This window comes from Garra rufa, chromosome 2, assembly GCF_049309525.1.
Source record: "Garra rufa chromosome 2, GarRuf1.0, whole genome shotgun sequence".
Lineage (NCBI taxonomy): Eukaryota > Metazoa > Chordata > Actinopteri > Cypriniformes > Cyprinidae > Garra > Garra rufa.
Window position 1 is genome coordinate 45,828,256 of NC_133362.1, and position 21,851 is coordinate 45,850,106.

At 39.7% G+C, this 21,851-nt stretch overlaps 2 protein-coding genes across 2 annotated transcripts in view; both read right to left on the bottom strand.

Annotated features, from left to right (window-relative positions):
* Nucleotides 1-21,851, bottom strand: part of dst (dystonin) — a 229,974-nt gene that overhangs the window by 87,836 nt on the left and 120,287 nt on the right. Inside the window, exons 32-42 of the mRNA XM_073834681.1 lie at nucleotides 21,682-21,844; nucleotides 21,523-21,606; nucleotides 21,170-21,277; nucleotides 20,958-21,056; nucleotides 13,824-13,970; nucleotides 12,046-12,134; nucleotides 11,812-11,878; nucleotides 4,338-4,406; nucleotides 1,900-2,052; nucleotides 670-903; nucleotides 205-489 (exon numbers count right to left, since the gene is read on the bottom strand). Of these exons, the coding sequence (XP_073690782.1) occupies nucleotides 205-489; nucleotides 670-903; nucleotides 1,900-2,052; nucleotides 4,338-4,406; nucleotides 11,812-11,878; nucleotides 12,046-12,134; nucleotides 13,824-13,970; nucleotides 20,958-21,056; nucleotides 21,170-21,277; nucleotides 21,523-21,606; nucleotides 21,682-21,844 (1,498 nt within the window). The remainder of the gene's footprint in view (nucleotides 1-204; nucleotides 490-669; nucleotides 904-1,899; nucleotides 2,053-4,337; nucleotides 4,407-11,811; nucleotides 11,879-12,045; nucleotides 12,135-13,823; nucleotides 13,971-20,957; nucleotides 21,057-21,169; nucleotides 21,278-21,522; nucleotides 21,607-21,681; nucleotides 21,845-21,851) is intronic.
* Nucleotides 13,832-20,649, bottom strand: LOC141325755 (uncharacterized). The gene is made up of 3 exons (XM_073834495.1): nucleotides 20,590-20,649; nucleotides 17,345-20,527; nucleotides 13,832-16,410 (listed from the first exon to the last, which is right to left on the bottom strand). Exons 1-3 carry the CDS (start codon nucleotides 20,647-20,649, stop codon nucleotides 14,353-14,355), a joined length of 5,301 nt encoding a protein of 1,766 aa, XP_073690596.1. The 3' UTR covers nucleotides 13,832-14,352.

Genomic DNA, 21,851 nt, shown 5'->3' on the forward strand with positions numbered 1-21,851 from the left:
ACATGTACTGAATCTCAAGACAAAGTGGGTCATGCAACAAGACAAAGACCACAGGAACAAATTTGATGGTTCAAAGTCTGAACCTTTCCCCAATTAAAATGTTGTGTAAGAATGTGAAGCAATGTTTTGAGTCATTTTTTTGCAGAAATATTCTAAAGGGTTCGCAAACTTTTCAAGCACCAATGTATATACTCAAGTACTTACTTGAACTTTGTTAAACTGCTGGTCCAGGTCCAGGTCTTTACCGTCTTGCTTTTCGCCACTACGTAGACTTGTGTTATCTGTAGTATCTAATGCATTTCCATTAGGATCATCTTCATCTCCAATTATTCTCTCCGTTGATGTGTACTCAGGCATGTTTCCATTCTGTTTAACCATCTGGTCCTTCTGTACTCCACCCATTTCTTTCTCTTTCCCAATGTTGGAGATCCAGTCTAGCAGACCTTCAATCTTAGTTTTGCTCTCTTCAAGCTGTTCAACAGCTGCTACCTGTATTGTTGCACACATAGAAGATAAAAATAGCTTTGGTTTACTGAAAATGATGACAGAAAATCCAAAGATATGTTTGAGAGCCAACGCAATCTAAATGCAATGTAGAAATTGACTAAATTCAGTTGTTTTATATTATTTAGTTGAATAGTGTTTGGGAAAGTGTTTTTCCCCTCTAACCTTCTCAGTCTCCTGCTTGATTGCACTGGTCAAAACCTTCTCTAGATCCTTCCTTGACTCTTCTGCCTTCTGGTTAAGCATATTCGCTTTGCTTTTCAATTCCTCCAGTTTGTTCTCAAGAGCCGATATCTGCTCTGGAGTGAGTTTGCTACGATTCTCCTCCAGAAACTTCTTTGTGCTACTGATGACTTCATTGAGAGCACTGGCATTAGCCTGCAGGTCTTTCTGTAGAGCCTGAGAGACCAACATAGACACACACATAATTAATCACACAATTATTGCATGTATTATGAATTATTAAGTAAATAAACAACTATTCCAGAAAATAATCCCTGCTGGAAAAAAAAAAAAAAAAAAGACACCATCACAAAATTTGTAATTGTTTTACTGGTTATAATGGGACTTGTATTGGTTTTTAATGGAAACTGTAATGGACCCTGTGGGTTTCTACTGGTAATTGGTCACATTCTATTAAAACCACTAAATCCAAATGGAATATGTCCCAAAACACAATATAGCAAATCATTTTAATGGTTTTAATGGTTAAAAGTTGATGGTTTGCAATGTTTGTAATTGCATTTGTAGTAAAAACCATTAGAATTTCTGTGATGGTTTCTATTGTTTTTTTCAGCAGGGATCATATGTTTGATATCCTCGGACTGGATAGATTCATAATCTGAAGCTAAAAAATCAGTCTGTGACCATCATACACTATGCAATTTTCTATGAAATCTATCAACCCAAATCTGCAGACAGGCTTTGACTTTTGGCAAATAGCGTTAACTTCTCAAGAATGTAAATCCGAGGAAAATTGGGGCAAAAATCATGTAGTTTATTCCAGCCTTATGGTGCTGCTAATGGGTTTCTGTTGTGTTCTATGTCATTGCCTATGCATTGCTAGGCACTTGTGAAGGTGTTGCTACAGTTGTCTGAGTGTATTGCTAGGTTGATTTGTGTTTTTGCATGGCTAAGCATTTACTAAGAGTCACCTTCTTTTTCATCTAATGAGCAAAAATATGGTCTAATCGCTTATTAATTTTACAGCAATCTAAATCTATAATTAGCACAAATGGTTTTATATGTGTTTCATAAATGAGTGGGACCAGTTACAGTATATGTCTTGAGCAGTAGAAGTGATGCTAACATTAGTGATGCTTAAAAAAGCCACCAATAACCTTATAAATATATATTCTATGCACAAGCATCACATAAAATGTTACCAGGTTGTACCTGATGCTCTTGTTGATATTGCTGAAGGTCTCCCACAGTCTTTGCACTGCCAGCCTGCTGCTGGTGCCCAATAAGACGGTTTTCTGTCTGTGTCAGGTCATCAAACAGCTCCTGCAGCTTTTCAGAAAACTCTTTCTGCTTCTCCACAGCAGCCTACCACATAAACACACAGTCAGAAAAGAAACCTTTTCCACAGAGCAAAACACAGCATCACACCAAAAACTGAGCATTTAACCATTAGTAGTGACTGAGTATGCTGTAAACATGCCAGCCATTCAAAGGGGTTTTGGCAATGGTATAGAAAGGTGGATTAGTGGTGCTTTTACTATTGGAAAGCATATCCACATAGAATAAAATGTTGGTCCTTTGATAGTAAGAGCTGAATAGGTTCAGGCAGCCTGAAAAATGCAAACATGATCAGAAGAAGGTAAGTTGGCAGCAGTGATCAAGCCATGGCTTTTCTGTGTTGTAAATAGAAAAAAAGTCATGTGATTAATCTCAGCAAAACACAGAGCACTGCAATGAACATCACACACACAAATAACACATTCACGAATAATACATTTTATCCTAAAAACATCATTATAAAACTCTATGAGTTTTAAAGACCCCATGAAGTAAAACATTGAGTTTTTCTGTAGCAGCAGAAAAACCTAAAACATACTACTAAAAGTTGGTAAAAATAACTAAAAATGCAATTACCCATGGGCATATCCACATTTTGCAACAGCAAGTAGCAAATGAGAGTTAATGGCTGTGTCTTAAACGCAGCACTATTGTAGAAGATTAGCAAATTGTTCAATACATTCTATACCAGTTTCTTGTTTCAAAAACACATTAAAGGAAAATGCACACAAGCCACTTCACAGGGTCTTTTGAGTTTCCACCTTAAGGGCAATGAGTTTTCCAACACTTCATATCAAAATATACCATACATCAATGCAACAACATATGCAACTTCATGCATTTTAATGTGATTAGGTAAAGGTCAATGACCAGTGTGATCTCTTCAATCTCTCTCAGACCTGCTGCTGAGTCTCATCCTCGTGGATCTCCAACTGGACCTCTAGAGTTTGTCTCTGAGTGAAGACCCTGTCCATGAGCTCTTTGAAGGATCTCTGGGTAGTGCTGAGAGCCCTTAGAAGGTGTCTGCTGTGAGTGGGACTAAGGAACTGAGCATGCTCAGAAATGAAGTTTTGGATATCAAAAGCAGCATCTTCCAGGAGGTGTCGGGTTCCTGATAAGTTTGTTTCTATGTCCTGAATCGGGAACAATAAAAACCACTAAGTAAAACTGTTCAGATAGTGACTTCATTTGATGTAGTAGATAAATAGTATTGTATTTCAGGCAAGACAACTTACCTTATTTTGCTGAATCTTGTTCTTAATTATTTCTACATCATCCATAATACCAAGCTTAGACACCATCTCAGAATTGTCTTGAATGCAAGCTGAGACCTTATCAAGAGAGCTTAGCAAATCCTGATATGAGGTTTCCAAATGGATCTGTAAACCATATTTGAACAAGCGTGAGAATATGCTTTTCATCCTTCTCTATTTACTCTTGCTTTCTTTTCATAAGGCTTTACTAACCTTCACTGTCTCAATGGCTAGCAGAATAGCATTACTTCGCTCAGCTGACAAGTGGCAAACATCTGTGAAAGCATTCTGTAAATCTACATAGACTGCAGCCAAATCTTGGTGGATTTGCGTGGGAATGAGCTCATCAGCGGAATTCAGAAGTTGCTCTGCTATGCTCAAATCTGCTGTAAGCAAGTCAGGGAGAGCAGCAATCTGTGCTTCCAGAGACTAGAAACAGAGTGTGTGGGAGCAGTTGGGGAACAAAAGTAAGGAATTGTGAAGAAGAGCGACAGAATAAAAGGAACATGCAATAGACTACAGCACAGGTAACCATGCAGGCAGAAAGCACTGTACAAAAAACTGGAGTATCTGGGGTCTGTGGGTCATGGCTATTTCTGTGAAGTAAAAATAGAGGCTTTGTATCTTATAAGTGACAAACCTGAACTTCCTCTAACTGACAATGCAACTCGTCAATGTCTTCTGCTAACGGACCCTTGGTCTGTAAGTCGCTTCTTATATCTTCAAGAGTGTCGTAATGATCCTGAAGCCTCCCGACACATTCCAAGTAATTCTGTGTGGAATATCTCTGCAAGAAGTAGACCATTATACTTACACCTTCATCCAAAACATGCATATAGATGATAGAGTTGATCTAACACATCTAACTCAGTTGAGAGTAGTATCAGTACTCACTCTTGGTTTGACTCCATCTGTTTGCTTTACATATGGATCCTCTGCCATAGAGACTTGGTGGTTAGAGTCGGTTGGCTGGAAGACATCATCTGCAGCAGCATCATCTGTGGTTGGACCAGCATCTCTTAAGGCAGTGCCTTCCAAAAGACTTAGCTTTCCATCTACTTCTTTGAGCACTTCTTGATCTCTGCTTGTGGAGATCTCCTGAATCATCTCCAGTAGATTAGTCTGATGCTTTCGTCCATCATTACCCTCATCAGATGGCCAATCCTGAGCTTCTCTGGTTCCTTCATGTTTTTTCAAATCCAAGAGGATATCAGGATCCCCACCTCTCTCATTTGAGTTGGGATGATTGGTTGGTAAGATTCCAGAGTGGTGCTGAATAATTTCAATAATGCTACTGATGGCTTGGCACTTTTGTTTTTGAGTCTCTTCCATACTTGCTCCATCCATCTTCATTTGGATTAAATCATTTAAAAAAGATTTTAAATCTGCTTCACTGCTTCCCATTGATTTTGGTGAACTTTCATGTTCAGCCACTGCCATGTGAGCTAAATGAAGGTCAGCCTGGTGTACACCTTCAGCAACCACTGTATCTCCAGCTTGAGTCTGGTTGAAGATGTCTGCGCTTGGTTCGCTATTCTGATCAAGAATGATTTTGACTGAAGGACTTGGAATTTGGGGAACAGACTGCAAATCACAGAATTCTGTGATTATATCCTCTGAACAATGACCCGAGGGTGACTCTAGAGTTTCAACCAAGTCTTTTACTTGTTTATCATTGTCACTTATAAAGTCTGATGCAGTTGATCTGGCCAACTCATCTTTTGAAGTGTCTTTTGGGGCTTCATGATTACAAAATATGCCTTGCTCATTTGGGTGCTGCATGTTATGTTCACCTTTACTTGAATCATCCTGACTAGAGTTAGTATCTATTTCAACTGTTAACTGCTTGGAATTTATTGCTGATCCAGCTAAATCCGTCAAATTGGTCTGACTTGTGTCCTCGGATCCTCTGAAATCTATAGTTTTTCCAATGTCATCATTCTGTTCCACATTACAGTTAATACTGTTCTCTGAGCTAAGCGCACCTGAATTCTCATCTGAATGCTTATGATATAAGTCCTCACTTACATTATTGGAGTGTTTAGCTTTATATGATGCATTGGTCTCAGTTGACATTTCTTTCTCATTCAGCAAATTCTGAGCTAATGTGCGCTGATCATTAGTACTATAATTCACCTCTTTTGTAGTCTCCATTGGTGACGTGGCACTCGCAAAACATAAAGACAAGGATGACTGTGCTTCTGCAAGTGTTCTAACTTGTCCAACATCTTCTACCATTGGTAGCGAACTGCTGAAGCTCTCAGAGAGCCCTTTGTCAAAATATGCATTTGTTGTTTCACACTCCACTTCAGACCTGTTGAATTCCTGTTCAGGATTAAGTGAACTCTCTGATATTCTTTCCTCAGAGTTGATATCACTTTGTGATGAACATGAAGCTCTAACTTGTCCAACATCTTCTTCCATTGGTAGCGAAGTGCTCAAGCTCTCAGAGAGTCCTTTGTCAAAATATGCATTTGTTGTTTCACACTCCAATTTGGACCTGTTGAATTCCTGTTCAGGATTAATTGAATGCTCTGATATTCTTTCCTCAGAGTTGATATCACTTTGTGATGAACATGAAGCTCTAACTTGTCCAACATCTTCTACCATTGGTAGCGAAGTGCTCAAGCACTCAGAGAGCCCTTTGTCAAAATATGCATTTGTTGTTTCACACTCCACTTCAGACCTGTTGAATTCCTGTTCAGGATTAAGTGAACTCTCTGATATTCTTTCCTCAGAGTTGATATCACTTTGTGATGAACATGAAGCTCTAACTTGTCCAACATCTTCTACCATTGGTAGCGAAGTGCTCAAGCACTCAGAGAGTCCTTTGTCAAAATATGCATTTGTTGTTTCACACTCCAATTTGGACCTGCTAAATTCCTGTTCAGGATTAAGTGAACTCTCTGATATTCTTTCCTCAGAGTTGATATCACTTTGTGATGAACATGAAGCTCTAACTTGTCCAACATCTTCTTCCATTGGTAGCGAAGTGCTCATGCACTCAGAGAGCCCTTTGTCAAAATATGCATTTGTTGTTTCACACTCCACTTCGGACCTGTTGAATTCCTGTTCAGGATTAAGTGAACTCTCTGATATTCTTTCCTCAGAGTTGATATCACTTTGTGATGAACATGAAGCTCTAACTTGTCCAACACCTTCTTCCATTGGTAGCGAAGTGCTCAAGCTCTCAGAGAGCCCTTTGTCAAAATATGCATTTGTTGTTTCACACTCCACTTCGGACCTGTTGAATTCCTGTTCAGGATTATGTGAACTCTCTGATATTCTTTCCTCAGAGTTGATATCACTTTGTGATGAACATGAAGCTCTAACTTGTCCAACACCTTCTTCCATTGGTAGCGAAGTGCTCAAGCTCTCAGAGAGCCCTTTGTCAAAATATGCATTTGTTGTTTCACACTCCACTTCGGACCTGTTGAATTCCTGTTCAGGATTATGTGAACTCTCTGATATTCTTTCCTCAGAGTTGATATCACTTTGTGCTGAACATGAAGCTCTAACTTGTCCAACATCCTCTACCATTGGTAGCGAAGTGCTCAAGCTCTCAGAGAGCCCTTTGTCAAAATATGCATTTGTTGTTTCACACTCCAATTTGGACCTGCTAAATTCCTGTTCAGGATTAAGTGAACTCTCTGATATTCTTTCCTCAGAGTTGATATCACTTTGTGATGAACATGAAGCTCTAACTTGTCCAACATCTTCTTCCATTGGTAGCGAAGTGCTCATGCACTCAGAGAGCCCTTTGTCAAAATATGCATTTGTTGTTTCACACTCCACTTCGGACCTGTTGAATTCCTGTTCAGGATTAAGTGAACTCTCTGATATTCTTTCCTCAGAGTTGATATCACTTTGTGATGAACATGAAGCTCTAACTTGTCCAACACCTTCTTCCATTGGTAGCGAAGTGCTCAAGCTCTCAGAGAGCCCTTTGTCAAAATATGCATTTGTTGTTTCACACTCCACTTCGGACCTGTTGAATTCCTGTTCAGGATTATGTGAACTCTCTGATATTCTTTCCTCAGAGTTGATATCACTTTGTGCTGAACATGAAGCTCTAACTTGTCCAACACCTTCTTCCATTGGTAGCGAAGTGCTCAAGCTCTCAGAGAGCCCTTTGTCAAAATATGCATTTGTTGTTTCACACTCCACTTCGGACCTGTTGAATTCCTGTTCAGGATTATGTGAACTCTCTGATATTCTTTCCTCAGAGTTGATATCACTTTGTGATGAACATGAAGCTCTAACTTGTCCAACACCTTCTTCCATTGGTAGCGAAGTGCTCAAGCTCTCAGAGAGTCCTTTGTCAAAATATGCATTTGTTGTTTCACACTCCACTTCGGACCTGTTGAATTCCTGTTCAGGATTAAGTGAACTCTCTGATATTCTTTCCTCAGAGTTGATATCACTTTGTGATGAACATGAAGCTCTAACTTGTCCAACACCTTCTTCCATTGGTAGCGAAGTGCTCAAGCTCTCAGAGAGCCCTTTGTCAAAATATGCATTTGTTGTTTCACACTCCACTTCGGACCTGTTGAATTCCTGTTCAGGATTAAGTGAACTCTCTGATATTCTTTCCTCAGAGTTGATATCACTTTGTGATGAACATGAAGCTCTAACTTGTCCAACACCTTCTTCCATTGGTAGCGAAGTGCTCAAGCACTCAGAGAGCCCTTTGTCAAAATATGCATTTGTTGATTCACACTCCACTTCGGACCTGTTGAATTCCTGTTCAGGATTAAGTGAATGCTCTGATATTCTTTCCTCAGAGTTCATATCACTTTGTGATGAACATGAAGCTCTAACTTGTCCAACATCTTCTACCATTGGTTGCGAAGTACTCAAGCTCTCAGAGACTCCTTTGTTAAAATATGCATTTGTTGTTTCACACTCCACTTCGGACCTGTTGAATTTCTGCTCAGAATTAAGTACACTCTCTGATTTTCTTTCCTCAGAGTAGATGTCACTTTGTGATGAACATGATATCCCAGAGTCACTCTGTACAGGGCTAACAACCTGACTCGCCATAGTCTCAATATATGCCACCTGCCTGACACATGGTGAAGGACTTACAGTTTCACAAGAAACATCAACAACAAAAGTGTCCACTCTGTTATTTGGACCTTTTGTCCCATTTCCTTCCGAAGTGAAACTTCCTTCTCTGTCATCTGTAGTGTCTATCTCATTTTTGGAATCCATAGTCTTGAAATTACTGTATTGTACATCACAATCCACCCCAATTCCAGTAGTCTCAGAAACTTTATCAAACATATTGTCTTTTGTTGAAATAACTTCAGATGGAATGCCACAAATGGTGGGTAACAGAAGATCCTGACTACTGCTCCCACATGCTATGTCAGTAGATACCTGCGTGGCTACATCTGATCTCAAGATTATTTCTCCTCTTTTCGCTAAGTCAGGCACCATAATGTCTTTCCTTTCATCCTGCTGTGCATGTAGCATCCTCTCAGACTCTTCATCATCCAACATCCCAGACCGGTGGGCATCATTTACACTGAGCACGCACTTTCCCTCTGGATCTATGATGGCCTTCTTGATTGCCTCTGAAGAGAGAACACTTCTGCTGATATCATCAGTAATCAGACCAGTCTCTAAAGCATCACAAACGCTAATGGTTTTTCCAACTGCTGCATCATAGAAACCACCCAGAAGGTTCTGCTTTTCCATGATCTGTAGTGCTACCTTACTTGAGATGCAGCCTTTATTGACAGAAATGTTCAGTACTGACACTGTAGCATTTTCCTTCTTTTTCAAACCATCCTGTTGAAGCTGCAGTGCAAGTACTTCTAAGACAGTCTCTTCATCAATGAGGCCTTTATTAAGAGCAGCTTCAAGGTCATACCGTTTTCCAGAGGTGACATCTAAAATCCCACCTTCCTCTACTTGTGCCCTAAGAAGATGGACAGCATAATCTCTCTCAAGTTTATCATCCCACACAACCTCTGTATTTGGAAATTCAGAGGAATTCAGAGAATGTTCTTCCTGGTCTTTATTGGCATCATGACATTCAGGATTGGCTACCATCGAGCACAAACTTGAGGCAGTTTCTGCTACAGAAAAGGCTGGTTGTGTTAACAGCATTGTTTTTGATGGTTGAGAGGAATCTACATCACTTACGTCTGACTGGTACTTGTCTGTGTTTGAACATGTAGAATCCTTGTTAGTTTCAATTACATTCAAATGTTCAACACTGTCTAGTTCTACAGTATTTACAACAGATTCAGAGGGAAGAGTTGGTTTCAGCCAATTTTGTAATGCTTTAGAATTCACAACTTCATGCACTTCTTCTGTTGTGCTATCCAAAGGTTCACATATTTGCAATTCTCCCCAAGCCCCATAATCGGCATTCAGACAAGCGCTGTCATTGACAGAAACATTGTTATTCAGTGGAGACTCTTCTGAAAGATTCATATGAAGTGTGCTAATCTCTGAATCTTCTGATTCTGATGTTTCAAAGAGTAATTTTGCCATTTTGTTTAACTGCCAATCAAAGATCAACAGCCTTTGGCCTGATTGTGGATCCATATAGCTATTCATCATGAGGTACGAAATAAATAACTGTTTCGCCTCAGAGGGAGATGGTGCATCTGTGCTGTTTTCGTCACTGATTTCTTCACCAGATGAACAAGATCCATCGATTTGAAGCTCCCGCATTATGAGCCAGGATGAATACCTGTTATTCAGTTTATCTATATCAGGGAACACATCAGGGATTTCTATTGTCTTCAGCAACTCTTTTGTAAATGTCTCAATTAGGTTATTCTTCACAGCAGAGTCCATGTCAACTACCTCAGAGGTTTCAGGTATGTACAAGGCTGTTATTTTGTGCCGGTTATGCAGCAACTCAGACGCCAGTTTGTCTGTGATTATGTTTTGCTGAAGAGAGGTGGAGAAAGAGAGAATTTCACCAGCATTAGGCCAAATAAGACCCATGAAGGCTTTCTGTCTCTCCAAAACTAACAATGCACTGCTGGAGCTTATTAAATCACACTGGACAGCCTCATCAACTGTAAGTCTCGCTTTGTTGCAAGGATTAACAATGCCACCATTTTGGGCCTGATTGTTTAGTATCTCACTCGCGGTGTCCTGATCAATCAGACCCTCAGATAAGGCCTCCTCAACAGTCAGCCTTCGACCAGTTTTGGGGTCAACTATGCCTCCTGCAAACAAGTGGGTGCTCAGCAACCGAAACATGGTCTCTCTATCAATGACGCCCTCATGCATGGCTTTCATAATGTTGATCTCTCTCCCAGATGTCAGGGATATAGTTCCATCTTTTCCACGTTTCACTGGAAGCAGCCGAATTCCTGTCAGCTCGTGCATAATGCTTCTCTGCACAAGCTGACTAAGTGTGACTTTTTCTGCAGTATTGGGATCAATCAAGTTCTTCCAAGTGCTTTTCCTCTCTAATATCTGGATAAAGAGTGACTGGGGTATCAAGCCAAGTTGAAAAGCCTGTTCCAGATGTAGAATATCACCGGTGTCTGTCAGTCTTAACCCTCCAGTCGCTAGCTGGATTTCAATGATCTTTATAGCTGTTTGCTCAGATATGGCCCCATTTTCCAGGGCTGCCATAACTGGCAAGGGCTCTAAAGCAAACTGGACATCCTGAAGACATTTTTTAGCTTCATTCAACTTGCGCAGTTGCTCACACATTGCGTCATCCACAAGTTTGTTCTTGAATGCGTCCTCCAAATCCATATACAAGTGCTGTTCAGGCCAAATGAGCCCAGTGGTTATAAGCTGGGCCTCTAGAAGACCAAGTCCTGTGTTTTGGTCGATGAAGCCATTGTTCACAGAGCAACACACAGACATGACAGCTCCACTTTCAACATCCAGAATCCCTTGGATGACCTCCAGTGCCTGGAAAGAGATTAAAAAAATCAAGATGTTTCTAAATGTATGTTCAAATGTGTGTTAACTAGATACATTTTCATTACAATATTGGTTATAAATACGATCAAACGTACTCACCCAGACCATGGATTGTACTAGCTCATGTGCAACAGTGCAAGTCATCAGCAAGAGAAATTGGACACAACAAAAGCATACATGCATCTGTGAACAGAACACTTAGTATTTTGTAGAACAACACAGTTAGAGAAAACACGCTGCGCCTTATGTTATTATGTGCAGTGTGCTGAACCCCATGTAGACAAAAAGAATGTCCTCAGGGTTTGCTGTGAAGAAAGAGTGAGAGTGGCTGACATGCAATGTTTACAGCATACTCATTTGACCAAGTTTTCAATTACACACATTTTTATGGAGTCTATCTCCATCGTCGCAGTGGTGGCATTAAAGGGTTAAAGAGGCTTTTAGAAACTTGTCTTACCATGCTATATATTTCAAGCTGTCAAAACAACTGTTAGTCATGCTGTTGGAGAGAGTGTCACACACAATAACCACCATATATGACCAGCATTTGTTTGGCAGTGGCAGAATATCTTTATCTCACCTGATCGGCTGAGGAAGCTGCATCTGCACACTGTTGAGAAACCTCGCTGTAGGCCTGATGAAGAGATTTCAGCTGTTCTTTTGCTTCTTGCCTTTCTTCTTCAGTCATTCTGATGAAAGAAAATATTTGACAACACCTTACTAAACTTTTCCAAAAGCACATAAAGCTCTTAAAAATTAGAAATTGCATAACATAAAAAAACACAAGCAAGCACATGCAAATAAACAGAGCCACAATTTATTCTCAGTGAATTCCCGTTCTGTTGACATAACATACTTGTCACTGTGTTTGGTTAGCATCAGCTGGGTAGTTCTCAATGCTTCTCCAATTTGTTCCTTCTTTGTCACCATCTCCTCCGGTGACATCTATAACGGAACATAGGAATGTGCACAGTGCTTAGTAAATCAGTATTAGGTTGGGATAACTTCAATTGCACTTTGAAAACCACTTCATCAAACATCTACCGTAGGCAATTAACCATTTGAAATCACATAAATGTTTAATAAGCAATCATTAGCCATACATTTAGAGAAACAAATTCCATGATTTGATACTATATACTGTATTCATTGGGGTCCAAAGGCCTAAGACCACAGTGAAATTAAAACACTAAAGAAACTAAATTAAAACAAGAAGATATAACTTCCATCTATCCATTTTCTAAACTGCTTATCCTCTTTAGGGTCACTAGGATGGTGAAGCCTATCCTAGTATCACAGACCACTGGAAATAAGACCACTTCATCACAAGGTTCACAAACAGACAATTTAGTTTTCTCCAGTTCACCTATTCTGCATGTCTTTGGATTGTGGGAGAAACCAGAGCACCCAGAACTCAGAAGAGAGAACCTCCTGACTCAGCAGGGACTTAAACTTGGACTTTCTTGCTGTGAGGTGACAGTGCTATCCACTTAGCCACCCCGATATTAGAATTTATTATGAAATAATTTTGATAACTACTTACGTTTGTGACACTAATCATGTGAACTCCTTTGTACAAAAGTTGACCCCACTGACGCATAAAATGCTCTTAGGAACATTCATGAATCATGCTTGATGACGTGTTTATCAGGTTCTACACAAACTTATGGAGTTTGTGATATTTACACAATTCTGAAATTAATGTAAATTTTTCTAGTACACTTTTCACTCAAAGTGTTATACTGATAATATGTTTGCAATGAACAGAAATGCAAAATACAAGCATTTCCACAAGTGGTCTCAGACTTTCGGATCCCACTGTGTTTTTAAAGACATGTTGCCATGTTTATATAAACATCAGGATTGAGTTATAAAGCTTTGGTTTGGAAACGTTTATGGAGAATAGTCTGTCATTAGAGATGTGACATTGTAGATGGATGAATGGTCATTCTAACACAATTTTCTATTTTGGGAAACAGTTTGTTTTATATGGCATGTAAACTGTTCTCTGCTTTGGGTCAGTCAACTGAACATTTACCATCTAAATTACTTGGCTCTGACAACCAAGCAGCACTCCAAAATGAGTAGTGTGCAAAACTGTTTGATGAAATGTAGAGACGTAACAGCATCACTTAAGCAGGAAATTCTATAACCACCAAAGAATGCAGTGATTTAATGACCAGTGTAATTTGTACAGTTTATCACACTGTACATGTACTGGATGTTGTTAATGTCTCTGAATGAGCCACATATGTGCTTGTGGATACATTTTACTGGATTATCATTGAAAAATGGGAGGTGACCTGATAACTGGTCCAGATGTGATCTAATAAAATTACATGTAATGAAAGGATGGATACTTCATGGGTAAAAAAGTGAAAAATAGAAGCAAGTAACAAGTATGTGAACAACACAAACATATGAAGAGATACAAAATAATAATCTTTATTCAGGAACATAACAATGGAAAAGTGTTCTCAAAGTTTGGAAATGATGAAGGCAGTTCCCTGAAATGCTCACTATGTTGACAAATGCTGATGTTAAAACGAATACAGATGAATTAACTTGTAAGATCCAAAGTTGAACATCTGTTAAAAAACAATGAAAAACTATCAGGTACTTTGACTTGTTTACCTGGGGCTTACTAGTGCTCTCAGTGCTGGGTTTGCCATCACTTTGAGCCTTTCCATCTTTGTTCAGATTCGTTTTCATACTGGACATCCAATTCAATAACTTGTTAACCTTTTCGCCATGCTCTTTCTTCTCATCCTCAACAGACCTCTAAAATCATTGGGGAAAAATTGTAGGGTGGATTAGAAAACAATGTAAAACATTCATAATTAGCATAATACATTTTATATTTGAATACAATATACAAGAAGAAATCAGCAGGTTTGGCAATAAATTAAAAATGCCATTAAAAAAGAAAAATCACAAGATGAGACATTTTTAAATAATATCTTACAGTAGAAAAAAATCCCATTCTTAAAGACTCCCATTTTCACCATTATGATATTTTTCAGGATTAAAATATATTCTTCTATAATAGATAATGCTCCAACACAAAGGGTAGCAAATATACTATGTGAACGACTTTTTCCACCATTCATAAAACATTCACCAAAAATGGCCTGACTTTAGATAGACACTGTCCAGAACCATATCAGAAGTGTCGATAGGTCCAGAAGTATTGGAAGGATGAAGTATTGCCAGTACTGTGAGGTTTTGTTGCTTCAAGAAGGACAAATCCAGTATGGCTGTCAAAGACACTCTTTTCTAGAGCTTCCTTGAAAGACATTTTTCGCTTGGTTTTGGGGCAAGTGATACATTTTGAAAGAGAATTGTCGTGTTGAAGATGTGCAGCAGTTGCTTTGTCGATCAAGCAATTCTGTATCACATCCTCCAAAGAGATTCTCTGTTGGCTCTCTGGGTTAATAAGCCCACCAGTCGCCAGTTGAAACTCAAGACACTTCACTCCAACATCTTTCGGGAAAAGGTTCTCTTGCATCGCCTGGGCCACAGTCAAAGTCTTTCCAGTCTGAGGGTGAATGATACCATAATAGGCTTGCTCACATTGCTGAAGCTGCCTGGCAAAACCTTCATCCAAGAGTCCTCGATGTTGTGCTTCTTTAATCAGAACCCTTTCTCCAGAAGCTGGATCACAGATGCCTCCAGTGCAAGCCTGGGCTTCTAGCAACCTCAGTGCGGTGAGACGGTCCACAAGATTCTGTTGGTGTCCTTTGAAAACCGGGAGTCGTTTCTTTAAAGAAACATCCCAGAGTCCCGCAACAGGACTGTTTGGAACTTTGAAGACAACTCTTCTGCAAATCAAAAGATCAGCGAGCTCAGATATACTGAGCTGACCACTCCGATAGCTGTTGAGCTCTTCCATTTGGAGAATTTTCAGACTAAGAGCATTTTCAATGCAAAGCTGCCGCCCACTCTTATGGTCTGTTAGGATGTGTAGAAGGTTCCTACTTGAGTCCATGATTGTTATCTCCTGCCATTCGCTCTCTTGTTTGGAGAGAAACAGGTAGGTACTCTTGTCGATTTGACCAGCCTTATATGCTTCATAGGCTGACATTTTTGCACCATTAGAAGTGTTGATGACCGATATTCTGTGTTTGCTGGATGGGGAGAGGGTGTACAGATGCTGGTCACCAAAAGGAAGAAGATACACTCCACCGTTGACATCATATACACAGATTTTGAACAGTTCGCTATAGTACGCCTTCTGCCCTGTTTCTGGGAAGTGAAAATCTTTCGGGTTACTGACTGGATCGTAGAGACTTTGAAGGGTGGCTTGGTTTATGAGGCCCTGCTCTAGTGCACAATCCATGGGTACCCTAATTCCTATCAATGGGTGAATTAACCCTCCAGAGGCAATCTGAGTTTCTATTAATGCTTTTCCCCGATGTCTGTCCAGAATTCTCTCCTCCATAGCCTGAAACACTGAAAGAATCTTCCCAGCGTGAGTATAACCACTGACTGCTTTGTAAGCTTCATTAATTTTGTCCTTGAGATCCCCAGCAATGATACCTTTCTCAAAAGCATCTGAAGGTGAGTAACCTTCACCTGTCATGGGATCAATGATGCATCCTGTGGCAGCTTGCGCCTCCAGAAACTCAATGGCATAGGTTTTAGATATAAATCCTCCTGCAGCAGCATCTAGGAAGGACAGCTTTTTCTTGCTAGACTCCATGTACACACCTGCAATTGAGGATGATTTACCAATGAATTGAGCAAGTGACGCTTCTATCTCCTCTATAGTGATAAGGCCTGTTTGCAACTTGAGTGCAATTTCTTGAGTAATTATTTTTGTTTTTACCAACTTTTTTATACTTATCCGTCCTCTGAGACCTTGAATTTTTTTGGACAAAGACTCCACTTTTAGCGCTTTTGATTTATTCGTTATAGGCGAGTCTGAAGCAAGATCGATGGAGGAATCAGAATCAATGACATTGAATGAAACAGTCTGGCTTTTACCAGACCTGCCTTTATCAGACACTGAGCTTTTCCTAAGGATAGGGTCAGTGATGTCACTCTGACTGTTACCAACCATCACTTGGTTTGTGTGTATTTCAAATGCATTTGAATTCTGGAGTGAATTCTCTGTTTTCTTGTTAACATATTCCAGAGTTCTCTCGTTGATTTCTTGCGTTTTGCTTTGCTTGACTTTTCGTAGCTCCTCCAGCACTTTCTCCTTTTCCAGTGTAGCTATCTGCAAGCATGATATCATTTATGCTATTAGAGCATGAAAATATGTCAAAATAAGTTTAGATGTCACTACTATACATGCATACTATACACTACTATACTATGCATTACATTAAAATCTAATACATGCATTTTATTACAAAATGTATTACTTTTATACATGAATATATTAATAAAAAAAGAAATAAGGTGAAGTGTGTAATTTCTGCACCAACAGAACTGCAACAAATAAGTGCTGTCCTTCTCCCCCATCTTCTAATGCTTGCATTCAATAAAGTGAAAAATATTTGAGGACTATTACAGTCTGGGGTAAGCAGGTGGTAAACAGAATTTTAATTGATAAGTTTTAATAGTGATAATAGCAGCAATATATTTGTTGTCAAAACTGGTTCATGTGAATGATGTGAAAATAGATCACAGGTGCACACCTGTGAAAGTGTGGCTGAGTCCGCTTAAAAAAAAACACTGGACTGAGGTATGGTTCTTGTGGAGTCAGGTATGGTTTGGTGATGATATGAATGCAATTGTCATAAATGGCAGAAATGAACTGCTATTGATGAGGCATCATTGGTCAAATAGCTTGCCTCCAGCAGAAATTGACTTCTATAGAACTTTTGCAGAACATTAGTGCCAGGTAGACCAAAGTACAAAAGTGAGGCAACCAACCTTATTTACTTTTATGCCTTGTCCAGGACCTGTTAGGTGTTATGTTACCTAACAACAAGTGTTAAAAGTTGCCACTTTTTTTTTGGTTCTGACACAAAATACAGATGTGAAGAAAATACATGGGGAGTAACTGACCTCCAAGCAATCGAACCAAGTGTGAGAGCATCCTTATGTACTTATAGTTGTCTCTTTACATGTTAAAACATGAAGAAATGACACACTTCACCTTTAATGAACATTTCATAAAACTGTGAACACACTTGAAGTCGTACCTCAGAACTAATTTTCATTTTCTTTAGTTCCTCCTCCAGGTTTCGTTTTGCTTCTTCGTACGACACAACAATTCTCTGAGTCAGCTGAAGTTCAGTCTTCAGCTTTGCCAGCTCTTCATCTTTAGCGCACTGATGATTGGCTTTTCCCAATTCTTTGAGATGCTTCTGCTCAGAGCTGACTGCTACCTCAAGCTTCAGATTCTTCTCCTGTAGAGACTTCATTTCACTGATGTATGAAACAATCTGTTCCTTTAGAGATCTTGCTTCCCTTTCTGAAATGTCCAATTTCTGCTCAGTCTCTGTCAACGTTTGCTTTAACCTTGATATCTCATTTGAGCTATCTTTGTGAATATTGTCAAGCTGAAAAATACTGGATTTTACTCTGATTTTTTCCGTTTCTAACTCTGAAATCTTTGATTTTGCTTTGAGAAGTTCAAGGTCAAGTTTTCCTCTCTGCCTGTCAGATTCATCCAGCTGTGTGCGAATGTTGCAGAGGTGTTCTTCAGCCTCTTGTTTTCCTTTTGTTACATTAGCAATTAATGTTTTCAGCTTCTCCACTTCTTGAGACAGGTTCTTGTTGTCTCTCTCAGCAGTTTCCACAGTATGCGAGCTCTCCTTTAATTTCCTCTCGTGCTCCAACTTAAAGCGTGATTCTTGCAGCGAAAGCTTTTGCTCCATTTGAGCCTGTACTAGCTGCAGTTGAGTCTCATAGCCCTTCTTTTGTAAGTCGAGTTTGCCTTTGAGATCATCTAGCATCTTTTTGCAGTTGTCCAATTGTTCACCAAGCTTTTGTGATCTTAACTCAGCAGCTGCAGTTTGATTTTGCTTCTGTTTGAGCTCTTCCTGGGTTTGTCTCAGCTTCTGCTTCAACTCTGACGTTTGCAGATTTAAACTTTTGATTTTGTCTTCCGCTGCATTCTTATCCTTCTGAAAAGTGACTAGTTCTTGTTTTAAATTCAGTACAGATTTATCTGCGCTTGAGCTTAATTCTCGCATAACAGAACTTTTCCTTTGGAGTTCTCCCTCCTTCTCTTTGAGTTTGGACTGACATAACCTGTTTTCCTCAGTCACTCGCTGAAGCTCATCTTTTGTTCTTTTCAGAGTAGAACTAAGGTCATCAAATTCACATTTTAAAACCTGCAACTTCTGGTCAGCTGTTTGCTTATCCCTCTGAAGAGATGAAATATCCTGTTTTAGGCTTACCGTGGCCTTCTCTGAACTTCCACTGATTCTACTAATTGTCTGCTTACATTTCAAAAGCTCATTTTCAAGTTCTCGCACTTTTGACAAGTTCTTTTTACCTTCAGATGACTCCCTTTGAGATTCTCCCATGGCTTTTTTCAAAGCCATGTTTAGGTTATTTATCTCAGCTTTATGTTCCTGAACCTTTTGATTAGCCTGATTCCTTTCAATGGTTATAGAACTCAGCTCTGCTTTGAGATTTGAAATATCTTTTTCATAGTTGGTGATGGTCAATGTGAGAGACTTGATGTTCTGCTGTAGCTCGGCTGTCTTTTTGGCTTCTTCATTGAAATCTTTAAGTCTGATTTGAAGCTCATGAGATACCTGTGTTTTATTCAGAAGTTCCTCTTCGACAATTTTTACCTGAGATTTCGCACTTTCTGCTTGGGATCGGAGTATATTAATTTGTTGTTCTTTACTGTCAATCTCAATGGACATTCTATCAAGTTCTGCTTTCACATTTTTTATGGAACGTTCAGTCTCCATGTTATTCTTCTTGAGTTCTTCTACTTTCTTGGTAAGCTGTGTCACTTGCAAGGTACTTTTCTGAAGCTCCAGATCAAGGTTCTTGATTTTGAGTTGAGCTTCTTTCTCGGTTCTTGTCTTCAGATTGATTTCTTCTTTGGCTCTCTGCAGTTGCTCCCTCAAAACCTCTGCCTCACCTTTAAGGGTTTTGACCTTTTGGTCAGCATGTGATTTGTCTTGCTGGATTGACTCGATACTTACCTTAAGATGGCGAGTATCACTTTCCAATAATTGATTTTTTCTATTAAGTTCATTCACCTTGAATGCCATCTGCTCTACTTCAGACTGTTTGGAAGACAACTCATCTTCCAGGCACCTCAACTTATGAGTGCTCTCCTGTTCCAAGGAGGTCCACTGTAGAAGTTTTCCTTGGTTAACCTTAAGCTGGTCTTTTAGGCCATCAACCTCTGTCTTATGGAACAGCACTCTCTGCTCCAGAGCTGATTTGTCTCTTTGAAGAGACTTGATTTGTTCTTGATACACATAGACAGACTTTTTTAGTTCAGAAGTTTCTTGTCTTAACTCCTCTGATTTCTGTCTCATGTTAGACCTATCTGCATCCATTTCCACTTGTAGCTTCAAAAGCCTGTTGTTTGCTTCATCTAAGAGATCTTTAAAACGTTGAGCTTTCTCCTCAGCCACAGTTCTGTGGACAATAATTGAGTTCAATTCAGATTTCAAGGACTTGATTTCTGTCTCAGCTCGCTTCTTGCCCATAATGAGGTCCTCCATTTTGCGCTGTAGGACTTCTGCTTCAGATTCAGAATGGATTATTGAAGAATTGGTTTTAAAAGTTGCCAGCTGTGCACTTTCTTTGGAGAAACCCAACATGGATTCACCTTGCTTCATTCGGACCTCTGACTGGTGAGCCAAATCCCTTTCCATGATTCTCACTTGGCTAAGAAGCTCTGCCTCAGCGCCTTCCTTAGCCCTAAGTTCTCGCTCTAACGTACGACTGTGCTCCTCCAAACCCTGTACGTCACTGTGCTTGCGACGTAAATGATCTTCCAGCTTCTTCCGGGCTAATGTACTCTCCTCTATGCTCTTCTTAAGGTTGCGGAGACTCTCTTCCAGGGAGGCCTGTTTTGCCTCTGACTGCTGAACCTGTTGTCGAGCACGATTCAGCTCTTGCTCGATGGAACCCTTGCTTTTGATCACACCTTCTAGTTCAATGCGATATTTCTGGGCCTCATACTCAGCCTTTGACTTTTGTAAGGTCAAGTCCTCAATTGATTTTTTCTGCATCTCAAGGTCTGCTCCCAGGATGTCCAGCTGCTGTTGCCTGTTAGACAGCGAAGCCTCGAGTTCCAGTACCTGACGTCGAAGCCTGGTGATCTCCTCTTCGCTCGCAGATTTCTGCAGCTCCATGCTCTCAGTCCAGCTCAAGTACTCCGCATTTTCCAATGACTTCCTCCTCTGAAATGAAAGATACAGTCATCTTCCAGTCTACCACCTGGAAGAGAGAAGCCGGTTCTTGCCCACTTACCAATAAAAGCCTGAAAAACCACCACCATGCATTTGCATGTACTGTTCGGCATGTTCCCAGTAAATGCTTTCCCAAGAGACAAGATCACCAGCAATGATACAAAATGCAGCCGTATGTGCTATTTTGTATCAAAGTAAATGTTCAAACACTAAGGAACATTTTGCACTGCATGCAACACCAGCAGTGTGTAATAAAAATGTTATTTTGTATGTTGTTAGGGTGTATGTCATTGGTGAATGAAACATGGCTGGAAGCATAGTCTTGCTAAATACCATGCAATAAAGCTTTCACCTACTATACTAATGCTAATCAACTCTACTGGATGAAGAATTAAAGACAGGAAAAAGTCAAATGTCCTACCTCATCCTCTTCTGCCCTTTTCAGTGTTTCACCTGCAAACTTCACATACTGTGTCATCAGAGTAACCAGAGCTGTGTAACGTGTACGAAGGTCCATAAACTAAGGAGGCAAACAAACAAATACTCAAAAGAATGCCACTGTTCAAAATAAATAGCCAAATCTATGCAAATTCCTTTGACTGATTATGTTTCCTTGACAGTTTCCTCTCGTACCTCTTGCTGAATGACATCAGAGGAGCTCTGCATCTTCCTCCTCTTCACTGGGGACTTATGCTGAGAGTCAACCATGGCTCGATAAGTCATCAACTGCAGTTCATAGTCCTTAAAGAGGAGAAATTAAAATTACACAGATAAGTAAATGTCTTTTACCGTAAACTTATTTGCCATTTTACTAATTTAGTATCTATTTTATTGTTTTCTTTGGGGATAAAGTTTCACTAACAGCAACATTTCCACAAAATGTGTTTAATGGTACTAATAGAACAATAATGGTACTATGAAATATTAACATATCACAGTCTACCTTGGTACCACATATTTTGTTCAAAGTGATAATTTTGTCTTACTTTCACTCCAACTGCATAATGCTCTGAATACTTCTGGCACTCCTCAATTTTGCTTTGTTTTTGCTCAATTTCTGCGACCAAAACCTAGAAATAAATCAAATGTTAAAACTTGATGCAATAAATTATGTGAATAAATACAATCTAACTTTTTTTTCATACTTTCTGCTGGTTAAGGAACTCTGCCAATGCCTTGCTGTCCTCAGGTTGATTCTCTTGGGCCTTGAGCTGCTTGGCTTCCATTTCTTTGCTCCATTCATCCAGGCTGTTGTACGTGTCTTTGTAGTACTTAAGAGATTTGCTGATGCCTTCCAGGTCTCTGAGCCTAAACA